Raw genomic sequence first — 24,665 nt, 5'->3', positions numbered from 1 at the left:
ATCCTTTAAAAAATTTCACTATCATATCACCAGCAGCATAGTTATTTTTAAAACCCTTCAACAGGTACCTATTTCTTGAGAAGTTCAACCTTCACCCTTCATATTACTTTGGGAAAAGAAGGATAGATGGATTCAGAAGAAAGAGGAGCAAGCTTTACAATCAGAAAAGCTTGGAAACGAGTCCCAAGCTTTGTTCTTTCTTTCTAAAAAAAGGGGTGCTTTCTGTCTCAAAGTCTGCTGTGTGAATTCAAGCAAGTGCCTGTACCATACCATATGTGATGGCTGGCACAAGTCCTTAAAAAAATATATTAGTTCACTTCATGCACTCTACACTTTCCCAGTCAGTAGATCTTCTTCATCACTTTAGATGAATTCTAGTATCTAGGAAATTTTTTTATAAAGAGAAAATATTAGAAATAGCATAATCCTTACTCTGGCTTATTTGTATAAGGTTGTATATTTATCTTATTCTATACCAGGTATTCTTGTTTTTAATTTTAATTTATTTTATTATGTATATACCAGGTATTCTCAATTGGAGTGATATCATCCCCCTCCCCAACAGGGATGAAAAGTAGGTTTTGAAGGTGGAGGAAAAAACATCACTTTTATGTATAGAGCATAAAAATATACATACAGAACATGAACAGATATACAGACATTTTAAAATTCCATAAGGAGTGATTAGGAAAAAATATCTTCAAAGGCTTCTTAGGGAGGTGATAATGAAAATAAGGCTGAGAAATACTGCTATATTTTTTGAGGATACAGTTGAATTGTTAGTTCTCAAAATCACTGTCATACTTTTTAATTAAAATAAATCAAAATTTAGTCAATTGCTTTAAGAGTTTTTCTTCAAGGACTTGTACCAATATTAAAATAATAATAATAATAAAAGAGGTCCAACTTGTACAACTTCTGATCTTTATCTATAAAAAAGCTGACTAAGGAAAACAATCCTAATTAGGAATTGCAATCTAAGATCAAGATCATCTAAATTAAGTTAGAAATTATCAAAGATAAGAAAATGCCAGATAGGGAAATTTGGCATCCCATAAACTTGGCACATCAGTTTCTGTCTCAGGCGCAAAGAGAGAGAAGATAGTTTGTTAAGAAAGGTAAAAAACAAAAAACAAGGACAGACAGACAATTTGGGACAGGGGTGGGGGGAGGCGGAGGAGGGCGCCCAATTGCTGTGAAAACTGACAGCTGCACGCAGCCTCACGGGTACACAGCCGGCTTCTCCTGACAACCCTCAGTGGTGCTGTGGTGAGTGGGCCAGAGCCACGGAAGGGCAGGGACCAAGGGCCAGCAGCTGCCTGAAAGGGAAGAAGCCAGTACCACGCTAGAAGGCCTGCAGCGTTTCACTGGTCTCTGAGGAACAACAGGTCCCACAGTCCACAGAGATCGCTCCCTCCCTTCCTTTTGTTCTTATTTTCAGTCTAGACAAGAACAGCACATTCATTACATTGTGCTCCCCTCCAAATGAAAAGAGATAAAATTCTGAAGCCTGACAGGGCCTTGCTTTGTCACTAGAGTAAGTTTGTTTTGCTCCCTATTGTCAGAGCAGTAAGTCCTAAAGAGCAAGAAATTTGTCCCCCTCCTCTTCCATGGACCTAGCTCAGATGGTGCTCAAACACTGTTCTCCCAGATGTGATCTATACTGCTTAGCAATGGGTCCCTTCTGTGGCTCCTGACTCTCCAGTTTGATGATGGGCAGAGGCTAGGTTTGTACTGGCTGTTCCAGGCAAAGCGTATTTTTGCATAACTTTTATTCTCACATCCCTAGGAACACAGTGCAAGGAATACGAAGGGTACTCAATAAAATATGCTGGCTGGCTTCCTGCCCCCCAACGAGCATCAGGCCCAGCATCTTCCCTTCCTCCAAGGAATATGCCACGATTACCAACCACAAACATTTTGGCCCTAAGACTTAAAAAAAAAAAGTCTGCTCTGGCTGATTTGCTAAAAACAAACTTTAGAAAGGAGAAAAATGGTCAAGACTCATCCAATCTTTAAGGTCCAGATCATATCAGTTTTACCTAGAACCTAATTTTTGAAACTGTTAATACTTTCAAAGGCTCATTCAATTGAGAATCAAAGATCTGGGTTCTAATCCCTATAATCTAACTAGCAATGTAATCCTGAGCAAGAATTCTTCACTCATAGATATGAGGCTTCTTTCCCAAGGTTCCACTAAAGTAAGGGTTTTCAAACTTGAGTGTACAGAGAGAATCCCCAAGGGGGCTTGTTACAACCCAGACTGCTGGGTCCTAGCCCCAACCCAGAATTTCTGATGCAGTAGTCTGGGTGGAACCTGAGACACTGCATTTCTAACAAGTTCCCAGGTATTGGTGCAGGTCCAGAAACTATACTTAGAGAATCTACTATTTTAACCCCATTCCATGCCAAAACGGCCAAGTGGAGAAAAGACTATGGGACTGGCCAGAAGACTGGAGTGGATACAACTCTCCCACTCCATGGTGATGAACTGCAATGAAACATCATTCCACAGAGCACCATTTCACCTCAGTTTGACATGAAACACGACATACTAAGTTTGCCTTTGTTCTCTCTGCATCACCCCAAGAAATGTTTAGCCCTATGTTGCCCAAAGCAATGACAAACACAAATCAGGACACTGAAACTGCATGGCAATAGTTGGGTATGAGATGGGTCCATCATCCAGATGACCTAGACTAAGCTTTTTAAAAACTGTTTATCAAAATGCGTATCTTTTTATATAGTTTGACTTTGAACAATGTAAATGATTTTCACATTTGAAAATTAAATTTAATCCGGAGAAAAAACAAGCCCTATAAATGACTCAACAGAAACTGAACCAAGCTGCATAACAAATTTATGAACCATGCAGAGAAAGGAATTATTTCAAGTAACTTCTGAGCATAGCATTCTGACTATAAATCCTTAAGAGGTATATTCTAAGGAAAAACACTTCAGAGGAGAAGCATTCAGATACTGGTTTCTAAATATATTTCCCACTAAAAGGAACTAAGGCTCCTGAGCGGAAGAGATTCCAAATTCTGGCCAGTGAGCTTCAAATACCTACCTATGCCAGAAAACACAGAAGTACTCAAAATTAAAGGAGTCCTGTCACAGGGCATGGATTAGCTCCCATGGCCAGATGAGGCACAATTTGATTAAATAAGTAGTAATAGCTTTAACTGATGGAAACACATTGAATAAACAGAATTGCCCATGAAAAAGAAAACAAAGAAGGGTGATAGTAGGTAAGGAAATTCTTCTTTATAGACCAATGCTAACTAATATAGAGAACAGAATCTAAAAGTCATCATTTCACCATAATAACTGAATCAGGGAAGGATCACCAAATGAATGCCAAAACAGTTAGTTAAAAAGTTGTTGGTGAACAGAATATTCACACAGTGCCAAAGGATCGCCCTGGAGATTATTTACAAAGTGCAAAGCTAACAGTGCATCCTGGGAGAGGAGAGCTCTGGCAGCTCCCTCTTTAATCAAAGACTGAACTTGGCTTCACTAATAGTGAGACAACTAGAAGGGCTGTGCCTCCTGATACGATACAACAGGAAGGATCTAATACCACGAATGAGGCATTCTTGCCAATACACACATACACATACACACACACACACACACACACGATCTAATCAAGAGTCTAATCAAGCCTCCCAACCTAATTTCCAGTTTCCAGGAAATGTAGGAGGGAGGGACCAGTTAAAGCCAACACAAGGAAACAGTCAAATCCAGAATGTGGGATATTTTACAAAACAACTGGCTGGATTCTTCCAAAAGTCAATTTCTTAAAAATGAAATAGACGAGGGAAGGGAAGAGGAGGGGAGGGGAGGGGAGGGAAGGGAAGGGCAGGGCAGGGCAGGGCAGGGCCAGGAGGACACAGAGGAACTGATCTAGACAAAAACTGAGTCAAAAGATAACCAAATATAATGCACAAGCCTTGACACATTTGAGGATATCTGAATACAAACTGAATATCAGGCGAAATTCTGTAAGCATTAATTCTTTTAGTTGTTATTATGATTATGTGGAAGACCATATTTTAAGAGAAGCACACTCATACAAGTGAAGGGTCATGATGGTGCCACAATAATATACATATAACATACACAAAATATTAACAACTATTGAATCTAAGCAAGGGATAGAGCGTGTTCATTCCTTCAACAGTTCTGTAATTATGAACATTTTCATAGTAAAAAGTTCGGGGGGAATTATTAAAATAAAAACATAAAATTTAATTATTGGGAGATAAATCTTACTCTTGAGAGAGTTTATAGACCCCAAGTTGAGAATTATTCATGTAAGTTAATTTATCTTCTCACCTTCCACAGCATTAACTCAAAGTAATGGGATATCCCAAAACTGTAAGAAACAAACTATCAGCCCCTCATGTTAAGACACAATGACTGAAAGGAAGGATTTAACCAAGAATCCAAACAATCACTTCAATCAAGTTTCCCTGAAAACACATCAAAAACATATATACACACAGCAGTGCATGTCCAACCGGGGAAATCTGAACAAGCCCTGTGGGCTGAATCTGGGCCAAGCACCGGTGGCCTGCACTGGTCCGAAGCCATGCTGGCAGACGTGCGTAATGGTGCAGGCTTATTTGCTATAATCGAACATCAGAGTATGGGTCAAATCCTTAACTTGTTAAGAGCAACTGTTTGCTTTGCTTGATTTTGGGCAAGGGCCTCAGTTATCAAGATGCTACCACTGCAGACAACTGGGTGCAGGGTACATGAGACGCCCCCCCACCCCGTGTATGATTTTCTGCAAATTCTTCGAATCTATAATTATTTCAAAAACAAAAACAGCACATTATAGATCTCATGTTCTGGTCTTCTCCAGTTTGAACATATCCTTAACCTGCTCCTTAAACCCTTTCCCACAACCTATCTGATAAATGACAAGCTTTCTTTAAAAAGAGCTCTTCAAAATCCTAAAGATAGTCAATTCTTAAAACTGTGAAAGTCTGAGAAGACATACAAAGAGATCCCTACATCTCTTGCAAATAAACGCCTCCCGTCTAGACTCCTCACTTCCCTACATAGTACCTTTACTTCACCCAGGGTGAAATATGAATTTCAGTTGGCTCCATTTTCCAGGATCACAAAATCAAGTACAAAGGTGATGAGGACTCAGTGCAGCCAGCCTAGAGCACGTTCATTCAGGGATGCCAACAGATGACAGCTGGAGAGAAGAGCAGCCATGCCATTTACCTCCCCACGTCTGCTGCTTTTCTGGCCTTCTGAGCCCGAGGAATAACTAGGAGGCTGGTAACCGCCTCTCAATTTCAGCTAAGAAAGAGGCTCAAGAGTCAGGACACGTCTGTGATTTTTCCAAAGCATAAGCATTCACACTTTTTGCTCCTGAGAAGAAACTGAGTGGAATTCAGGAACCATAGAGAATCCCCCTCTCATCAATAGGACCACTCCAACAGCCCCTTCTGCTGGAGCTGAAACCAGAAACATCAGCTGCAAATTATCCCCTCATGCCAGCCTGCTTCCCTCCTGCTCCCAGATCCACCCCCGCCAGGTCAATGCCTAAAACATGACAAGAGCTGGGAGGCCCCTGATGTGAGGGGTGGCAAGGGCATGTTTTCCAGGGTGCTGGCTGCACAGTATCCTCTCTCCATAAGCAACACTTGCTCTGAGCCCTCAATGTGCCCCCAAGCTACAGCACAGAAGTTACTCTGTAGAGAGGTCACTGTAAGAAAACAGCACACAAGAAACATTACTGAGAGGCCAATATGGTAAATGGCTGATTGGGTTTGTATCTGTTCTGAAGACTCACCATCTGGTTTTCATTTTACCTGAACACATGGGTTTTGCATAATTATTTTTTAAGGAGTCCTGAAAATGCAGTTGTCCAACATTGCCTGATTTTGCAGGCAAGGAAATACCTTTTGTATACAACTCAACAAAAGTGGAATAGAAAAGCATCTATCACACACGTAGATACGTATTTCATAGCTATGCTCCTAGAAAGATAATTAAAAGTAATAAACCAAAGCACCAACAGTGGTTACTATAACGTAGCAGTATAAAGATTTAATTTTTTAAAATATTTTCCTCTAGGGGCACCTGGGTGGCTCAGTCGTTAAGCGTCTGCCTTCGGCTCAGGTCATGATCCCAGGGTCCTCGGATCGAGCCCCACATCGGGCTCCCTGCTCGGCGGGAAGCCTGCTTCTCCCTCTCCCACTCCCCCTGCCTGTGTTCCCTCTCTCGCTGTCTCTCTCTGTCAAATAAATAATAAATTAAAAAATATATTTTTTCCTCTATTTTACACTTTTTTTTAAGCAGTGATTATATACTGCACAGTTACCATCAGAGCTGGGCTTGGGGGAAGAGGGTCACTCTGGAGAAGACAAACCTCGTTCAGATTCCATTTGAGATGTGGAAGGGAGCACAGCCTGGCTGGTGACAAAAGCTCTGTCAGCCAGGGCAGCACAGGCTGAAGTGAGAAAAGAAATGCAACTCTCAGGGCACCTGGGTGGCTCAGTTGGTTAAGCGTCTGACTCTTGATTTGGGCTCAGTTCATGGTCTCAGGGTCCTGGGATTGAGCTCTGCAGCAGCTCCATGCGCAGCAGGAGTCTGCTGGAGATTCTCTCAACCTCTGCTTCCCCGCCCCCAACCCGGCTCACGTGTGCACTCGCACTCTCCTCTTTCTCTCAATCAATAAGAAGAAAAAAAAAAAAAAAAAAGGAAATGCAACTCTCAGAACTTCCAGATGCCTCATAAAATCCCAAAAGCTTACATTTAAAATGGTGCCCAGTCTGCTAATAAACAAGTCAGGAAGTGTGTTAATAAATGCCAAAGAACACAGGCTCCAGCTACACCATTTCCCACTGAGGCACCAGCACCATGCACGGTGGCAGGAATGGAGGCTTGAGAGGAACATGCCATCCATCATTCCATTCACGGAGGGTGCTTCAGAAATAACCTGACTATTGTATTTAAATCACAGTTAAGTTACCATTTTTATTCCTTCACCACTCTTTGAAATAATCTTAAAAATAATATTTAACTGGAAAGCATCCAATTTCCCCAAGTTGTACACCAAGATAGGGTGACTATAAGGCGACAGAATAGTCCATTATCTCAGTAGGTTACAAGAATCTTTAGGCCATTCAACCAAGCATTGGGTCTCCAGGATTCTCTTTGGCATAAAAAAAAGAACAGCCATCTCATAAAATGTCCCATCTTTAAATATTTGTATAAAGTTCTATCATTTGTCCCGTAGTCCACAGGTAACAATGTTTTCTAATTCTTACTACAAATATCCACACTGGAGATGAGCATGTTCTTAGAGACCAAGGTGAGAACAGGATGGAGAAGGAAACCTCTCTAGAATGCTCAACTGCACACCTGAGATCGGTTTAGCCATTATTTCCCTAGACCAACCCCAGATTTGGGGAAGACTATGGCTTGATTTAAAGATATCCCAAATCATTTCTTCCTTTGGGGCGCCTGGGTGGCTCAGTTGGTTAAGCGACTGCCTTCGGCTCAGGTCATGATCCTGGAGTCCCGGGATCGAGTCCCGCATCAGGCTCCCTGCTCGGCGGGGAGCCTGCTTCTCCCTCTGACCCTTCCCCCTCTCATGTGCTCTCTGTCTCTCTCATTCTCTCTGTCTCAAATAAATAAATAAAATCTTTAAAAAAAATAAAAAATAAAATAAAATAAAGATATCCCAAATCGGGGCACCTGGGTGGCTCAGTCGGTTAAATGTCCAACTATTGATTTTGGCTCAAGTCATGATCTCAGAGTTGTGATATGGAGCCACTGCTTGAGATTCTCACCCTCTCCCTCTGCCCCTCCCCTGCCCCCTGCACAAGAGTGCTCATGCGCTGTCTCTCTCTCAAAGAAAAATAAAATTTAAAAAAGATATCCCAGATCCCCATAGCTGCTAGCTAACTCTCTCTAAAATCTGTGATATATGATGGTAAATCTTATTCATAATTAGGTAAGTTAGAAGTAACCATGAGAATAAAAAGTAAAATTTCAGATAAAAATAAAGTAAAATGGATTTGGTTCACTACAGTCCATGGTTATCTTTAAAAAGTTAAGTATGGACTTCAGGAACATATACACTTACTTTTGTGTGAGTTAATCTCTCCTCTTTCCCATCTAAAGCTACAGAGTAAATCCTCATGTGACCATTTCAAGAACTATTTTTTGCTACTAAATTTTGCCAACAATCTGCTCAGCATTCTACCAGATGTTTCTGTTTTCAAACCTCTGGGAACTTGGCTGGATCTGTTTTCTTTCCCCATGTTAAAAATAAAAGAAATGGCCCAAATGTGGCCTAATACCCTAGAGAAGCTTTTCCCCATCCCACACCCCTCGATCTCCCTATTCATGTGACCTCCACGATCCCTTCTCAAATTTTTTGTTTTCCATTAGAGAAGATGTTTCCAATTATGGTCCATTAAGTAGCCAAGGATGACATCACTCAGTTTGTTTTGTTTTTTTTTTTTAAAGAAAATGCTACTGATTCCTAGTTACTTGGGGACCATCTGCAACAATTTAAGCCAACTAGTCTGCTGGGCCTTATGAACCCACCATGTCACAGGGGGGCAATTTGTTGAAGATCAATTCTACAAACAAAACAATATTATTAAATTGGGGTTGGAGGGACAGGAGGATCTTGTCTTTTATATAATGATTTCTTTAAAATTATCTGTGACCCAACCTTACCTCAGTGACATCCATAACTTTGATGGCCGCCAGCTGACCAGTTTTAACATGTCGACCCTGAAAAACAGAGAAAAGAAAGATAATTGGCACCACTGTTTTGCATGATCATTAGAACAGGATGGTTGAAGTTTCAATAAATTATCTCTTTTGTACTTTTTCCCAAAAGTGATGATGAAATAGTCCCGTGCTCTCCAGTAGAACAATATGGGTTGTAATACCAATGAACTCCACTTAATAAACAAAACTAGTAATAGAGCCAATGAGTTTTGATAAACTATCAATTCCTTTCTTTCTCAGGTTCAATTTGCATATCATTACCTCTCAACCTAAGCAACTTAAATAATATTTTCTTCTATACATCAAGTTGACCACATTTTCTTTCTTAACATTCTGCATGAATGAAATGACCCAAAAAAGCCTCTTGATATTTATTTTCAGAAATGGATAGCAGTCATTTTTCCCTAGTGTACTCCCAAGACCCATTACTTGATTTTACAAAAGTTATACTGACAGTCTTCTTTGAAGCTTTCCTGCAGTCCCACGGTAGGGAAGTTGGAGAATAATTACCCAGAATAAGGGAGTGTACAAAGAGATAGGGATGATGCACAAAGAGAGAGAGGCTTCTTACAGTGATAGTATAATTCCTCACCTAGGACCTAAAACTCATTATTTCTCTCCCTGGGCATTTCAAACCAATGTGAGGTCAATCTCTCACCCAGATGAACAGGACTACATTTAATTCCTGTCAGCCCTGTGTCTCTCCATCCACTCTTTGCAGTGCTCTGGTGGCCATTCCTCAGGCGAGTAACAAAGAGCTACCCAGATCTCCTGGGCTTGATCTACCTCGGGACTTTGTGGACAATGGTCCTTCTTCAACAAATGTAAAACAGAAAGAACATCACTATATCTCCCAAGAGCCTCCTGCCTCGCTTGTGGTCTCATGACGAACAGTTATGAACTTCAGAACTTGAAACCTGAGGAAAGCTCTCCATTTAGTCTGGAAAGCTTACCCGGGAACTCAAGTTACATCTAGGACAAAACAACTTCATGAAAATGACACTGTATTACAATTACATCTCAACTGTATGAGGTCATGGTGGCATGGAGTCCTGCAATGGCCCAGCAGTTCACGAGCAGGAACTACACAACAAAGTAACATACAGGTAGCCAGGACAAATAAAATCCACAGGCCACGAACTTCATCCCAACTCTCACCGACCCACAGATACCACCACCTCCCTCTAAAGTGAACTACCTTCCTCGTCTTCAAAAGTGCTTCCGTGCAAGTGGGGGCACCACCTCCCACAACACACACACCTGCAGTTTAGACCGTCTCAAGTTCTGCTTCTGATGGGAGCAGGCTTGTCCCACATTGGTCCACGGCCCAAGGAACTGCTTCCTGCCCTGTCAGCTATTTCCCAGCTACCATTCCACAAGCATGCTTTTCCAGCATGGCCAGCCTCAGCAGATCTGAACTGTCCCCTCAACTGTGGCTTCAGTACTCCATCATCACACCTTCCTCAACATCGTCACACAGCCCTGCTGAACAGTCTGGCATTCTTTCTGCATTCACAGCTGAGTAACCCATAATTCTGAAAGAGAAATGCTTCCCTGTATATGTGTTACCATACAGCACACAAAATGATCTAAGAAGCCATCTGACATCTACAGAAGCTCCACCTCAGAGACGTACAGAATGGAATACAACTGTGTGTCAGGAAAGTAGTAATTTATGAATGTTATATGGGCTCCCATATTTCTGATTCTACTGACATTTTTTACTACCTGTCTGTCCAAGATTCAGTATCTTTTCATAATGCCCACTCCTGAATCACTCATTTAAAATTTTTGCCTATGTGTGTTTTGGATCTGTAACCTCAGCCTTTTTAAGCTTTGTAACCCCCAGCTCTGTACTAAGCACTAATACACAGGAAACTGAGCTGTCCTTCATGTCATGGGCATTGGCAGGATCCTAAAGCTACAGGATAGTGACCCAGAGCATGGACTCCAGCATCAAGACTGTGTCCACACTTCATGTCCTCCACTTGGTAACATAACAGTGCCTCAGCCAACTGTCTGTACAAGAGGGGAACAGTGGTGCCCACTTCACTCACAGGTCTATCATGAAGAATAACTACGATGCAATGAGCCGTGCAGTACACACGGTCAATGGTAAATAAATTAATAAATACGGCAATAAAATACAATTGGACCCTGTTTCCCTGAAGATGGAAAATTAATTTATTAGCATAGTATCAAAACAACTCCCATGACTATGACTGGTTAGCAGAACCATGAAGCCAAATTATGATTTCCTTAAATCCAAGAGCAAAGAGGAGAACTTAGGAGAACAGAGTATTAGGTAACCTTCCAGTGCTTTCTATATAAGAGACACAAAGATCATCTATCTCCTTAGCATCCAGGCAGCCCTCAAAACTGGAAACACATACTGATTACTCTTCCTGCAGTGGGGTTATTTCCAAATTACTAAAGCAAATTTCTTGCTGACAGAACCAAATGATGAGAGAATGTCACAAGAGTTGCCCCCCAGCTTTTGTTCTTTTTAAAGAGATAAATAGCACTGTGCTGGGAATGTGTTAGGGGAGGTGTGGGGGAGGGGGAAAACCACTCCAGATGTTTATGTAATATAGCAGTATTTCCCTCTATGCCTGAACTCAAGACCACAGGAGTATTCTCAAGACTTAGCAGTTTGACAGTGGCATAAAAGCTTAGAGTTGTGAATTCACTCAGTATTTGTTTCACACAGAACATGAGTTTCCCTTACTAAGGGATTAGAGAATCAGGACCTAACAACTAATCAATTATTTTTGTGTCAGAGGGTAGACCATGCAAAAGCATTAGTCTTCATTAATGCATACCAGGTCTTCCAAAATTAGGTCCATTTCAAATTAAAATTTAAATCAGGAAACTAAGAATTCTGTCTCCCTCCTTTCTAAGAAACAAGACAACATACTGAAAGAAATGAGATTTGGGATTCTGGCTTTCATTTCTCTGATACCACTTCATTACTATATATTTCCTAGGATCACTGTAGGATCCCAATGTCCTTTTTAGAATAGGCAGGCTAGAAATAAAATGCATAAAGTACATAAAGCTCTGGCCATCATATCTGGCATATAGTGGGCTCTAAGATGAGAGAGTCTTCCTCTCTCCACTCCCACCAGAGGTCTATGCGAACCCTTTCTCCTTAATTCCCTTTGCCACTACCTTAACCCTAGTCAATTTAGGCCCATTTCTCATTTTCAAAAAGCATGGCCAATATGGGGAAAGGCAGTTAGGGTACGAAAGTAATGTACATCCCTAATTATTTTTTAAAAAGAAACAAACAAAAAGAAAACCTCTAAATTTGAAACAAATAATAATCTATCCACTCAGATAGGTTATCTTTGCAAAAAAGAACCAAAATGGCGAGCAACAGCCCAAGGAGAAAAACTACAGCTGGGACTGAAATGCACCAAACATCTATATGAATGTAATTGTGCACAAAGGAGGTCATATGAAGAGTTGTTTGAAAGGATAAAAATCTGTCCATGATTTACTCAACACTACCCCAGAGAGAATATATTAAAGGTTACTCTCGGGGTAGGTTACAAGCTTAAGTCTACAAAAGTCAGGTGCCCCCACCCATCAGGGAGGCCCTATCCGTGCTCCCTTGGCATCACTTTAGAGCTATAACCAACGGCCCTCCGTAGTACATGAAGAGAAAATACATATAATCATAACCAACTGCACTGTGCTAGCAACTCAAGGATACAAGCAAAGGCATTATTTCACTGAAGTCTGAGGCTTCACATGTACTCTTATCATTCCACTCTGACCTCTATACCATCTCCTAAAGGCTGCTTCATGCAGTTTGCTCCCTACAGATGACCAGTATGACCACTTTCCTTCATCTGAGTCTGGATCCAGCATGCTGTGTCACTGAAATGCCTAGCCTGTGCATGGAGAGGTTTGGAACTTAATAATAGGATCTTTCTTTCCATTGTATCATCCACTTTTAGAACACCCCAGTATATGATTTGGTCAGCATTAAATATACATACCTAACATCCATTTATGAACTTGACTCTCTTGACCTATTGCCTCATTTCTTGGACACGGTGTCCCATCCAGTGTTATAAAATGCCAGAAGGAAGAGACTAAAGGCCCTTGGCTTTTTATATGAGGCACCATGTGAACATTAATGCACTTATGAGGCACCCAATGAGGAAAAGCCCCCAAATACCATTCACAGCTATAGCTCCTAAAAAAATCTGATGAAGGCCAGCAAAACAGGTCATTATCCTATTCTACAGATAAAGAACTCTGAGATGAATGTTATTAAGCTATCTGCCCATGGTACAATGGCAGCCGGATTCCCTTTCCACAATGATTATATAAAATGCAAGGGATGGACTCCTACCATTTCTACCAACTTGTCAAATTCCTGCTACTGAGGTCCTTTGTTTTTAAAGAAATAGCTTAAATTATTTCCCCTCAATGCCCTTAAAGGGTTACCAAGATTTGTAATTAAAATTGTTGCTGCAATAAATATTTCACACAAACTGGCTCACACTAACCAGAATTGTCCACTTTAGTAGAGTAACCTTTGTGGCATTTGATTCATTTTTGGTCTTTAAATGGGGGAAATGAATGTTTCTTTTTTAAAAAGGAAAACTCAAAACTATTCTTGATAGACCTTCAAGCTAAGGAAAATGCCCTAAATTTCTAACTCTCCTTCATGTTTGTTACAGAGTCGAAACTGCCACCTTGCATCTGCAAATATGCATTACATTTATGACACATGTTCCAAGAAAAGAAAAAAAAAAAACACGCACACACACCATGTGGTTTTAAAATGCGGGGCACTGTGGCAGCCTGTCCGTCTGTCTCTAATGAAGTCTGTCACTAATCCACAAAAAGGAACCTAGTGGCAGAAGGAACAGCATCCAAGGGAAGCTTTTAAATCCCAAGAGGAAAAAGATGGCATATCACCAACTACTAGGTAACTAACTCATGTTACATAATCTTTACCTAGACCCCCAGTTAACTCCATTAAAACACGCTTAATGAATACATATGCTTACTGAGAGGCAAAATCTGATGGTCTCATTCACAAGAGGAAACTTAGAGGGGGTGCAAATGAATCTAAGAAATGAAAGACCAAGTCTTTAACTCAGGACTTGTCTCCTCGGGGATGGTCATGCTGCTGTTCAACACCAATCATCCCTTGTCATTGTACGGCATCAGCATCGCATGCCTTAACAAGGACCTGCACTGCAACTTAGCAGCTCCTTTTCTGCACTCAGAGCTTCCTATTTAACTCTTACCTTTCTTCACAGAATCATAAAGCTTTTGTACTCACTCAGACTGAGAGAGTGGACAGACTATTAGAGAAGAAAACTCTATTAAATTTATGACACTTCGCAAGATAAGTAAACACAATTCAGGAACAACAAATATTTTCTTCCCTCAACAACCCAGAGGGGTGCACATCACAGCCTGAACTCCAGCAAGTATGACCCTTGTGACTCCTTGGAAGCATTCCAGTACGAGAGATAGGACTGTAAGAACAGGACACAAGGCACCAGGATGTCCCCACTCTTGGGGCATGTAGTGAACAAAGCATTATCTATGCACTTTCACTTACTCCTGATACAACCCAACATAGGTACCAATGTCCCCATGTCATAGAAAGAGAAACTGAAGCTTTGAAAAGATTAAGGGGTTAAGTTAATCAGCTCAAGATTCATACCCAGACTTGTTCCCTATATCAGGCTGTAAACTTTAAAACAGAAATGACCACAAACGTCCCATTAAACCAACTTACATAGGAGCTGCCAAGTATACTATTCTGTAACATAAATATTTTAAGTGATTATAATCAAACATGGAAATGCAGTAACCAATAATAAAAACTTAATCTGACTTTACTCTCCTATGATAAATCAGGAAAAGTCAATGAAAGAACATCCTGAAGGAATTCTTTAGGGAATCTGAAGGTATATGTGAACACATTCAAGCCCCTCACCCTTGGCTTTCTGAAACTCGTTAACAGGCTTGTTTGTTGCTTCCTTCATATCACCATAAATTTTCTTTCAATAAATACTGGAGATCAGAATGCTTTTCCTTTCTGCTGAGTTTAACCTGAAATAAAAACTCCAGAGATTAACTTCCTTATATTGGTTTTTCTATTTGCTTAACAGAAAAACCCATCAACACCAAAACTCAGTGAACTGAAGACTGACTATTTTTAACCAGTGCCCAGGACATGCCCTATGCTTCCAGGGGAGATAAAACACCACATCAGCCCTCAGGAAGTTTATAATTTAGAGGGGTATAAAAAAAAATCCACAAGAAGGGGCACTAACATGGTGACAGAGAAACACTGTACTCTGTAGCAGAAACACTTAGCAAACAGGACAGTGTGACACCAATTGGTCTGCTCTGGCACGAGGCGCAGAAGGTGTTGTTAAAGGGACCATCACTGTGAGGCTAATAGTGTAGACCCACCATGGAGGCTATAGCAGGGCCTTCAAGGATTGCCCCGATGCTCTCAAAGATCATCAAAGGACAAGATACGGATCACTGGAGATCTGAACTGCAAATACTCCTTACTAAATCCCAGAAAGGGACAGTTTATACAGGTATCAACGGGCCAGGAGGAAGGGGGAGAACTCAGCAACTCACCCAGGACTAGATCTGTCACAAAACTGCATCACTTCTCTCCAAACATAAGGACAAAAGGAGCTTTTCATACTCTGCACCCGACCAAGAAGATGCCAGTCTCCCACTGAGTCAGAAGAGGGCATTCCATCAAGGGGTGATGTGTATGGCTGCCGCAGAAGAGGCAACGGACCAACTGCTCCTCATTCCCATCCAACTTGGGAACTGTTACTTGATCTTAATGACTTTGTAGTGGTGTTCTGTTGGTTTGCAGATGTAATATTTTAGATATAAGAGGCTTACTATGGGAGAGAGAGATGTTAAGTATTTCTATTAAGCACATCAAATTCAATTACAAAAATCACTCACTTTCACCCATGATGTATAGATTTCCAGGCTCCATCCCAGACCGACACATGAGAATTCCATTAAGTGGGGTATAGGAATCCATGACTTTTTAAGCCAGTCTCTAGTGATTCTTATGCATTCTGAAGTTTGGAAATCACTTTTCCAAGCTTGTATTAAAAAGCCCAAATTCAAGCCCTCATATCCTTTTTGGACTATACAGTATTTACTTACAGTAACATATACACTCATTGTCTTAGCTGGGGGTTTTGATATGTGAAGGTCAGATTTATAACACATAAATTCTAAGAAATGTCAAATATGTTTATAATAAAAACAAAGAACTTATGTTCTGAAATTTCCAGGAGCTGAAAGGATAGGCAAGCCTAGTTAACAAAACAGCTGATTTTACAGACAAGAAAGTACACCCAGAGAGCAGGAAGGACGTACACCAGCGGGGCTATGCCCCCAGTGTGCCAATTTTCTCCCCAGGATGTCTTATCACATCACACATAGTTCAACTTAAAAATTCCAACAGGAGAAGGGAGGGTGAACAAGCGGAGCACAGACGATTTTTAGGGAAGTTAATCTACTCTGTACTATACCATAATGATGAATACAGGTTGTTATACATCTGTCCAAACCCACAGAAGGTACAACACCAAGAGCAACCCTAATGTAAACGATGGACTCTGAGTGATTATGACATGTCAGTGTAGATTCATCAATTGTACAAAATGTGCCACTCCGGTGGGGGATGTCATAATGGGGGAGGTTATGCACATGTGGGAACAAGGGGTAGATAGAAATCTCAGTATCTTCCTCTCAATTTTGCTATGAACCTAAAACTGCCCTAATAAAGATTAAACCATTTTTTTAAATTCCAATCTGCTCCCCCTTATATTTCCTTATTTCAAAGGACAAATATGAACCTATATGACCATGTGTGAATGGCATGAGCTCAGTACTGGGAAATCCACTGACCACTCTTTCTAAGATTCCACATCCATCCACCCCAAAGGCAAAGACCAGCTTCACCGGTTCTGCACTGTAAACCCAAAACCACAGTCCCCCCACTCCTGAGTGCTCTTTTCTAGGAAGTGTCTGTGAAAATTCCAAAACTCAACCAAAGAGGAGAGGCATATTTACCCAGACAGCACTCCATAAGCCATTTAAGATAAGGAACCACATAATTAACTTGAGAGAGACAGCTCAGAGCACTTCAGGAAACACCTCAGTCTTCTAAACACCTCCTTACAACAGAGCAGGAATAATGGCAACATATCCCCACCGACACCTGCTTTTCCCATCACACTTCTCCACAACCCAAACAAGTATGAGGTAAGTAGGTTCATATTTTTGCACATTTCATCCTTGTAACTAATATTTCTCATTACAGTCAACAACTGTTTATCTGCCTCTTCCTCCCTTCCATGATCAGGGCTGTGGATGAGCAGGAAGGCAAAGAAAGCACAGGAATATGTGAGCGTTAGGAGATCAGTCCACACTTGCAATTTAATAAGAAGACAGTGCTTCTATTCCCTCAAGAGTTTAAAATTAAAGACCTCAATATAGAATTATGTCTTTCTTAGGTTGGAGCTATCTTATCTGGAACAACATTCCCTTTAAGGACAATGATGCTGGGGTGCCTGGGTGGCTCAGTCGTTAAGTGTCTGCCTTTGGCTCAGGTCATGATCCCAGGGTCCTGGGATCAAGCCCCACATCAGGCTCCCTGCTCGGCAGGAAGCTGGCTTCTCCCTCTCCCACTCCCCCTGCTTGTGTCCTGCTCTTGCTCTCTCTCTCTGTCAAATAAATAAATAAAATCCTTAAAAAAAAAAAAAAAGACAATTATGCCTCAGTAGCAGAGAATGTACAGATTTAATGTCTACTAAGAATTACAATCAAAATAATCAGCATGAAAAACTTTTTTCTAGTGCCCACTCCCCAATAAATGAGTCGTTTTGATGCATACATCTTTTTTCTTTAAAAGCCCAATCTAGATGGAAATCTTTCCAAATCCTGAAATCTTGAGTACATTAAAGTTACTTTTCTTAATGGCTCAGGGAAATTATTATCAACATCAATTACTATCCTGTCCTTGCAATTAAGTGACAGCCTCAGGGAACATTACGTAAGGTGGTAATATTCTGACTCCTACAAAGAAAGGGCCCAGTCATCTGGGTTCTGCATGCTTGTTCTGTCATTTTCAGCTGTGTTCTAGGACAGATTCGGCAGGGCGGGAGGGGGGTGTTTGCTGGACAGACAGCAAGCAAGTTCCAGTTAGGTAAGCCAGCACTGTAGCAAAAAGCACCTTCATGTTGAGAAGTAGAGACAATTTAGATGGACACATACATGAAAGGGGCAAGAAAAGAAATGCTGCCACGAGAGTTTATCATAATTCCTTCAAAGACACGGAGGGATATGGCTGGGTAGTGGGTCAGGTGGGAAGGAAGGGCAGCTGCTTTTTAAAGACACCTAGTAAAGCTGCATTAAAGAGGACAGTGCCCCTTTCAAAGGAGGCAGTAGCCCCGTGGTATGGTACTCACATGAGCCAGCGGCTGGACTACAGTACCAAGTGTGAGGAATCCTATTTTAAGAGGGAAACTGGAAAATTTAAAAAGCACCAATAGTGGGGCGCCTGGGTGGCTCAGTCGGTTAAGCGACTGCCTTCGGCTCAGGTCATGATCCTGGAGTCCCGGGATCGAGTCCCGCATCGGGCTCCCTGCTCGGCAGGGAGTCTGCTTCTCCCTCTGACCCTCCCCCCTCTCGTGTGCTCTCTCTCTCTCATTCTCTCTCTCAAATAAATGAATAAAATCTTAAAAAAAAATTAAAAAATAAATAAATAAAAAGCACCAATAGTAAGCATTCAGAAAATACAAAGGACAAAAAAAATCAGCATATCTATTCTTAGATTAATAATAAAAGAAAAGGCACTGGAAAATCTTCAAATCCAAGCATCTAAAACAAGAGATCTGGGATTCTGCAAACAAGCTATCACTAACATTTAATACGCATATGCAACTGCCTTTCCCCCTAATTATCTGAAAAACTCAACTGACTTCAGATTCAGCAATTTTAGTTTAAAATAACAAAAGAATGTCTAATAGCATAACAAACTCCATATCCTTTACTATAGGCAAACATATGCATAAAGTTATTGGCCACCATGAGATACAGTATGCTATATTCAACAGCTAAGTAGTCAATGTGGTAATGCTAGAACTGAAATTTGATTGCATGACTCTGTCAAGATACATTAAAATACTATACTCCTGACGGTATTTTAACTAAGCACTGGACAAAAGAAAATGACCAATGGAGATACAATGCACAACTCCTAGAACACACATTCCCTACTTAAGTGCTCTCACAGCAAGCACTGCATGTAATGAACATTATTTTCATATTTGTTGACGGTCTCAAGCTACAAAAAATGGTGAGTTCACCTTTCTCTACTTTTCTGTATGATTGCTATTGTTATGATAAAAATTTCTATTAATGTTTTTAAGGGAGAAAAATAAGAAAATTTAAAAAGCAGTTCCTCTTATTTCACATAGTAAGATACTCAAATACTACAGAAGAATGGCACCCAAAGCAGGCACTGAAGCCGGGAGCCCTAGATCCAAAGCCCAAGTCCACCACACACTAGGAGGGCGACCTCAGGCCAGTTACTTAACCTCTTCTGGACATCATTTGCTTCCTGTGTGAAATGGTGACAGTCACAACCCTCTGCAATAGGTCACACACGAGGCGGCAGCCCTGGTCCCAGGGGGCAGTATCATGACTGAGAGCACCGACAGGGCAGCAGTGCCATCGGCAGACAGGTCAGCACGGCTGAGCATGGCATCTGAGGAGCTTTCAAGGCAGGGGGCAGGTCCTTCAAGGTCAAACCTTCCCAATTTCAAAACGACCATGGTCATGCTAGATGTTTCCCTCCAATGTGAGATATCTTTGGGCAGAGGAAGAGATAAACCTACTTATACAAATCTATCACAATGTAATTAACGTCTATTCATTAAGATTTCAAACAAAATATACAACCAGCATTTTTCTCTTGAGACCCCATACAAATTAACAGTACCTGTAACTACTATTAGACACTGAAATATTTTCTTACTTAAAACCACATCATATACTACACTTCCTTTTTAAATTACCACAATACTAATGATCCATGTTTATCCTTAACATAATCCTCAATCTGAACTCCTCTTCCTCTGGCCTTCCCTTAGCATTATGTAAGGTGACCACAGGTCCCTAACTCCAAAGCAGGGAATCCTGTCTTTATTTTTTTATATATAGGTCTAACTTTTTAGTTTCTTAAATGAGGAGATAAGAAAGACTCAGAGAAGGGAACTGCGGCCTTGTGACCTGACCGACCAGTTGGGGAGCCCAGTGTTACACCACAGCATAACAACCAAAAGGGCTCAACTACACCAACCACTGTGAAGCCAGAGCAGACATAGTGCTGAAGCCCAGAGTTCCAGGATTCCCGTGATTCCTATAAGACTCTAGGAGGCATCATACACAGAGCAGTGAATTTTAATGAAAAGCTTGTTTATTACAATGTCTAACCATTTACCCACAAAAGATGAAACACAGAATTTTGTGGGTTCCCTTCCTTCTCCTCCAATCACTAACCCCCTACTCCACCAAAAAGCTCCCCTACATTTCTCCCCATAACCCACAGGACACCAGATTTTCAGTATTTACCCACAGCACAATTTCAATATTGAAATATCATTTCACGCATCACTAAAGCACTCAAACCGAACTCTTCTCATTGGCCTAGACAGAGAAAAAGAGTTGGAAGTTTCAGACACAAATCAAAAGGCAAGAGATTAGGGGTGCCTGACTGGTTCAGCTGGTAAAGCATGCAACTCTTGATCTTGGGGTCATGAGTTCAAGTCCCATGTTGGGTTGGAGGGGGGAGGGGAGGGGAGGGGAGAAAAAAGAAAAGAGAAAAAAGAAAAGAAAAGAAAAGAGGCAAGAGATTAAACGATGCAAGGGATTCAGATTCCATTCTGGGCTCCTGATCTGCCTATGGTCCCTTCCTACTTATCACCAACCCAACCTTTAATTAAGGTTTTCAAATTGTTCCTTACCTTTTCTCAGCACTTCAAGAAGCTGACACTAACACTGCCCTTGAACCCAGATATATTTACAGTATTCATATGACGTCATCCTGTAAGCAGCTTCGTGTCTCCCTGAAAGATTTCTAAATACAAATATAACCTAGTTTCTGAACCTCAACTACTTCTGCTGCTGTGTCCTCAGCACTGACACAGTGTAGAGGGCATAATTCTTCCCTCATGTGGTCTCTGACATACTTCTTATTTCCTTCTGGTTTTCAAAGTCTGTATCCAACCCTTAATATGCTTGTGTTGAATATTCATAAGCATATTCATGAATTGATTCATTCCTCATAATTCCCCTATTCTTCCTTAAAAAAAGAGATTTGAGAGAAAACCCACCCTTAGAATTTCCCTTTGAGGTCCATTTGATAGCATCTTTTACCAGAAATGATGCATTCATACCATCAACTCAAGTTTTCAAAGTCAAAGTATGCTCATGCAAACTCATACCATGTCCATCTAAAATTTAACTAGGTCAAAATCAATAAAGATAATTGATAGCTTAAAAGATATTTCCAAAGAAAATAGGAAGAACTCTTGCCTTGGCATTTGAAAAAGAAAATTCTCTCTTCAAAGCATCTTTTGTTAAAAATCATGATCTACTACAAAGAACCATATTATAAAAACAGATGAATTTTCCTCAGTTATGTAACCGTTTCTTTTTCAGTTGTGCACACCCATTATATTATAGCTTTCTCAGAATTAGAATCACAATGAAAGACTTTGTGAATAAGTAAATAAAATAAAAAACAGTTTTAGGACTTTATTAGGGCTTACATAAACTCCGTAGGGCTGATAAAGGCAGTGTTCTGACCGCCTTCCCTGACTACTCTGTAAGACACGCCATGCAACGATCACATTTCATAATTCAATGAAAAGGCAAAGTGAAATGGGGATGATATTTATGCTTCCCTCTATTTTTCTGTCTCCTCCTTTCTTCCTTCTTCCTACCAACAAATAAATCTCTCCCATCCCACAAAGGAAAAGATGGTAAAGAAGCACACACTGTGTGTTCATTCTTTCCACAATATTTTCAATAATATGTATTTTTGTGCCTGGCACACTAAAAAATATACAAGTACTTTAATATAAAGCACAGGAAGCCCTTGCAACAACCTTACAAAGAAGAAAACCATTTCTATTTTACAGAAAGAAAGGAAGTGGGGTTCCATGAGATTGGAAAACTAGCCCAAGGTCATACAGAAAGAGGGCAAAACGGCTTCAAAGCTCTAGGTACCTGAATCAGTGATTTGGATTAGCACATTTCCTCACAGGCCATAGCAATTTAAAGCTAAAGGTTTGCATTCCAGAACCTGCTCCCATCTCAGTAACTGACAATAGCCAGCAGCAGAAGTTGGCATGTGAAACGTGGTACGAAGCACCTGTGGTCAGTCAGGGGCTGCTGGTATGTGCCTCCATACAAGTTTATTTGCTTCCCTGCCTGCCCCCTCAGGCGGAGGGAAGATTTCAATAGGCTGTTTTATCAAAGCCCTCTCCTCTCAACTCTTCTTAATCCTTTTCAGTCATCCCGTTACTCATTCCACAGCCTCAGGTGTCGCAATCAAGGCACCTTGAGAAACCGGACAGTTGCCAAGGAGCCACCCCAAGTTCTGCTGCTACCCCCACAAGACACCGCCTATCCAGTGCCTGCCTTGCAGGATTCTGTACTGAGGTCTACAAAAAGCCTGGGACTATCAGTATAAAAGGGCAGGACTCAGAAAAATAATAAAAAGGAGAAAGACCTAACTTTGAAACGAAACCATCTAGGGGATCAGAAGCCATGGCCTCACATGGTTTGCTGGCCAAGCAAATCCAGGATAAGTGACTGTGAGCACTCACAAATCTATGTAATTGCCTAATTAACTCTGTCCTTCAACATGTTTAACTTGAGATGGCGGGAGAAATGCCCAATGCCACTCTTTCCTCCCTGTGGTTCAGCCCCTCCCTTTGAACAACACCCTGATAAAACAAGGTCTCATAGACTCTAAGCAAGCAATGAATGTGCTGCTCCAGGGAAGTCATTCTCTTCAACCCACAGACACAGGCAGCCAAAATTACCCTATGGAACTGTAGTTAGAAAGAGAACACTGAATTGAAACTCTTCAAGCCACAAATACACCAAAATTTGCTTTCCCAAGATAAACCCAAGATACTAGAAGTAAACAAAAATTCTGATCATTGAGTCAACTGCTCACTCTGCCACTAGACAGATTTATGACTTAACTTCTCAGAAGTGTGGTCATCTCCCTATAAAATGTTCTTGGCTCTGAGGTCCACAATCCAGGAATACAAGAGTGAACAAAGTAGATAAAGTCTGTGTTCTTTATTCTAAGAGGGGACACAAGCAATACACCAGTGCTGCTGTTGTGAATATGTTCTGATGCATAAAAAAAAAAAAAAAGACTACAGGGAAAAACCTAGCAGAGTGAAGAGGAGAGGTAGTGTGCCAGGATGGGGGCGGTTGTTATTTTATACTGGTGGTCAGGGAGGCAGGCCTCTCTGATACCCTGTCATTTGGGCAGAGAGCCGAAGAAGGTGATGAATGACTTGCCCTGCAGGACCTTCTGAGCCAGAATTCATCTACACAGAAAAACTCACAGGCGCCCCAGGGTACGCCACACCAGCCCTACTACCTTAGCCAGGGCAGCATCCTCTGCAGCTTGTAGGCAACATGGTGGTTCTATTCAAGCTCCAATAACGGCAACATGTTCCACTCCTTCCTGTCAACAGCAGACACAGTGCCCCAAGAACATCTCTGTGAAAACAGGCACCACCCAGCATACATGGACATCTAGCACAGAACCTTTTCTCTGGGCAAGCAAAACCATTCTCAGTATGGACTACGTCCTCCTGCAAAGCTCAGGCTTGGGTTAGAGAGAGAGGGCTGCGAGAGGCAAAACCAGAGGCTCTGGACCAAAAAGAGCTGCAAGATTTCTCCATTTTCCACCTGACTGCACAGCTTCTTTTCAGCAAAACCCATCCTCAAGGTTGAGGTATCAGGTCTCTGTTGGCAGAGCCTGATTATGACTTTCTAACCAAGCACTGAAACCAAAGTCTCCCTTCTTCCTGTAAGGGCAATACTCAGAGGAAGAGGGGAAAACAAGAACAACAACAAGAAAAAAAAACACAACAAATTTTTAATTGAAAACTAAATCCCTAAATTTATGGTGCACACATCACTGCATACTAACATTTGGTATGAGACTACTTGGGCTGTGAGGTCACAAAAGTCGATGGCTGAATGATAACAAAAGTCTATTACCAGAGCCATATTCATAGCTTCAGTGTGTCGTCTTGTTGTGGTTGTGCTTCTGCCATTTCAGATTATCTTGGCATCTTATAAAGGCAATTCTTCTGAGTTCGAAGACCTGAAGCCACTTTCTAGATGCTAATATAGCAAGGTTCTTCTCCTTGGTAATTCACTGGCTAAACTGGACATCACATTTCCTATAGTGGTGGCAGAGGGTGCTTTTTTTCCAAAAATGAAGAGGCTGCACATTTCTAAACCCAGATTTTTAAGTTTTACGTTTCTCTTAAAAAAAAAAGATTTGTTAAAGCTGGGTCCCTAGACCCATGGAAACAAGATGTAGAGCTGAGCTGAGGAGAGGCTGCCCAGGAGGCCAGCAGCAGCTCTCCAGCAATCCCCACAGCCCTCACTCCTCCAAATACTCACATATGTACGTACTACCACGGGCCAAGTGTCCTCAATCAGAGATTAAAGCAGTGGTTCTTCAACCCTAGCTGACAATCGGTCACCATTTTTGTTGTTGTTGCTGGGTGTTTTGTTTTGTTTGTAAT

At 41.2% G+C, this 24,665-nt stretch overlaps 1 protein-coding gene across 37 annotated transcripts in view; it reads right to left on the bottom strand.

Annotated features, from left to right (window-relative positions):
- MAP4K4 (mitogen-activated protein kinase kinase kinase kinase 4) overlaps positions 1-24,665 on the bottom strand; it is a 190,716-nt gene that overhangs the window by 98,428 nt on the left and 67,623 nt on the right. For all 37 annotated transcript variants that reach the window (XM_021680340.2, XM_021680341.2, XM_044919078.1 and 34 more), the window contains exon 3: positions 8,722-8,778. In XM_021680340.2, coding sequence (XP_021536015.1) covers positions 8,722-8,778 — 57 coding nt within the window. The remainder of the gene's footprint in view (positions 1-8,721; positions 8,779-24,665) is intronic.

Source organism: Neomonachus schauinslandi, chromosome 10 (genome assembly GCF_002201575.2).
Source record: "Neomonachus schauinslandi chromosome 10, ASM220157v2, whole genome shotgun sequence".
NCBI lineage: Eukaryota > Metazoa > Chordata > Mammalia > Carnivora > Phocidae > Neomonachus > Neomonachus schauinslandi.
The sequence above is the reverse complement of the archived record's forward strand: the minus strand, read 5'-3'. Positions and strand labels throughout refer to the sequence as shown.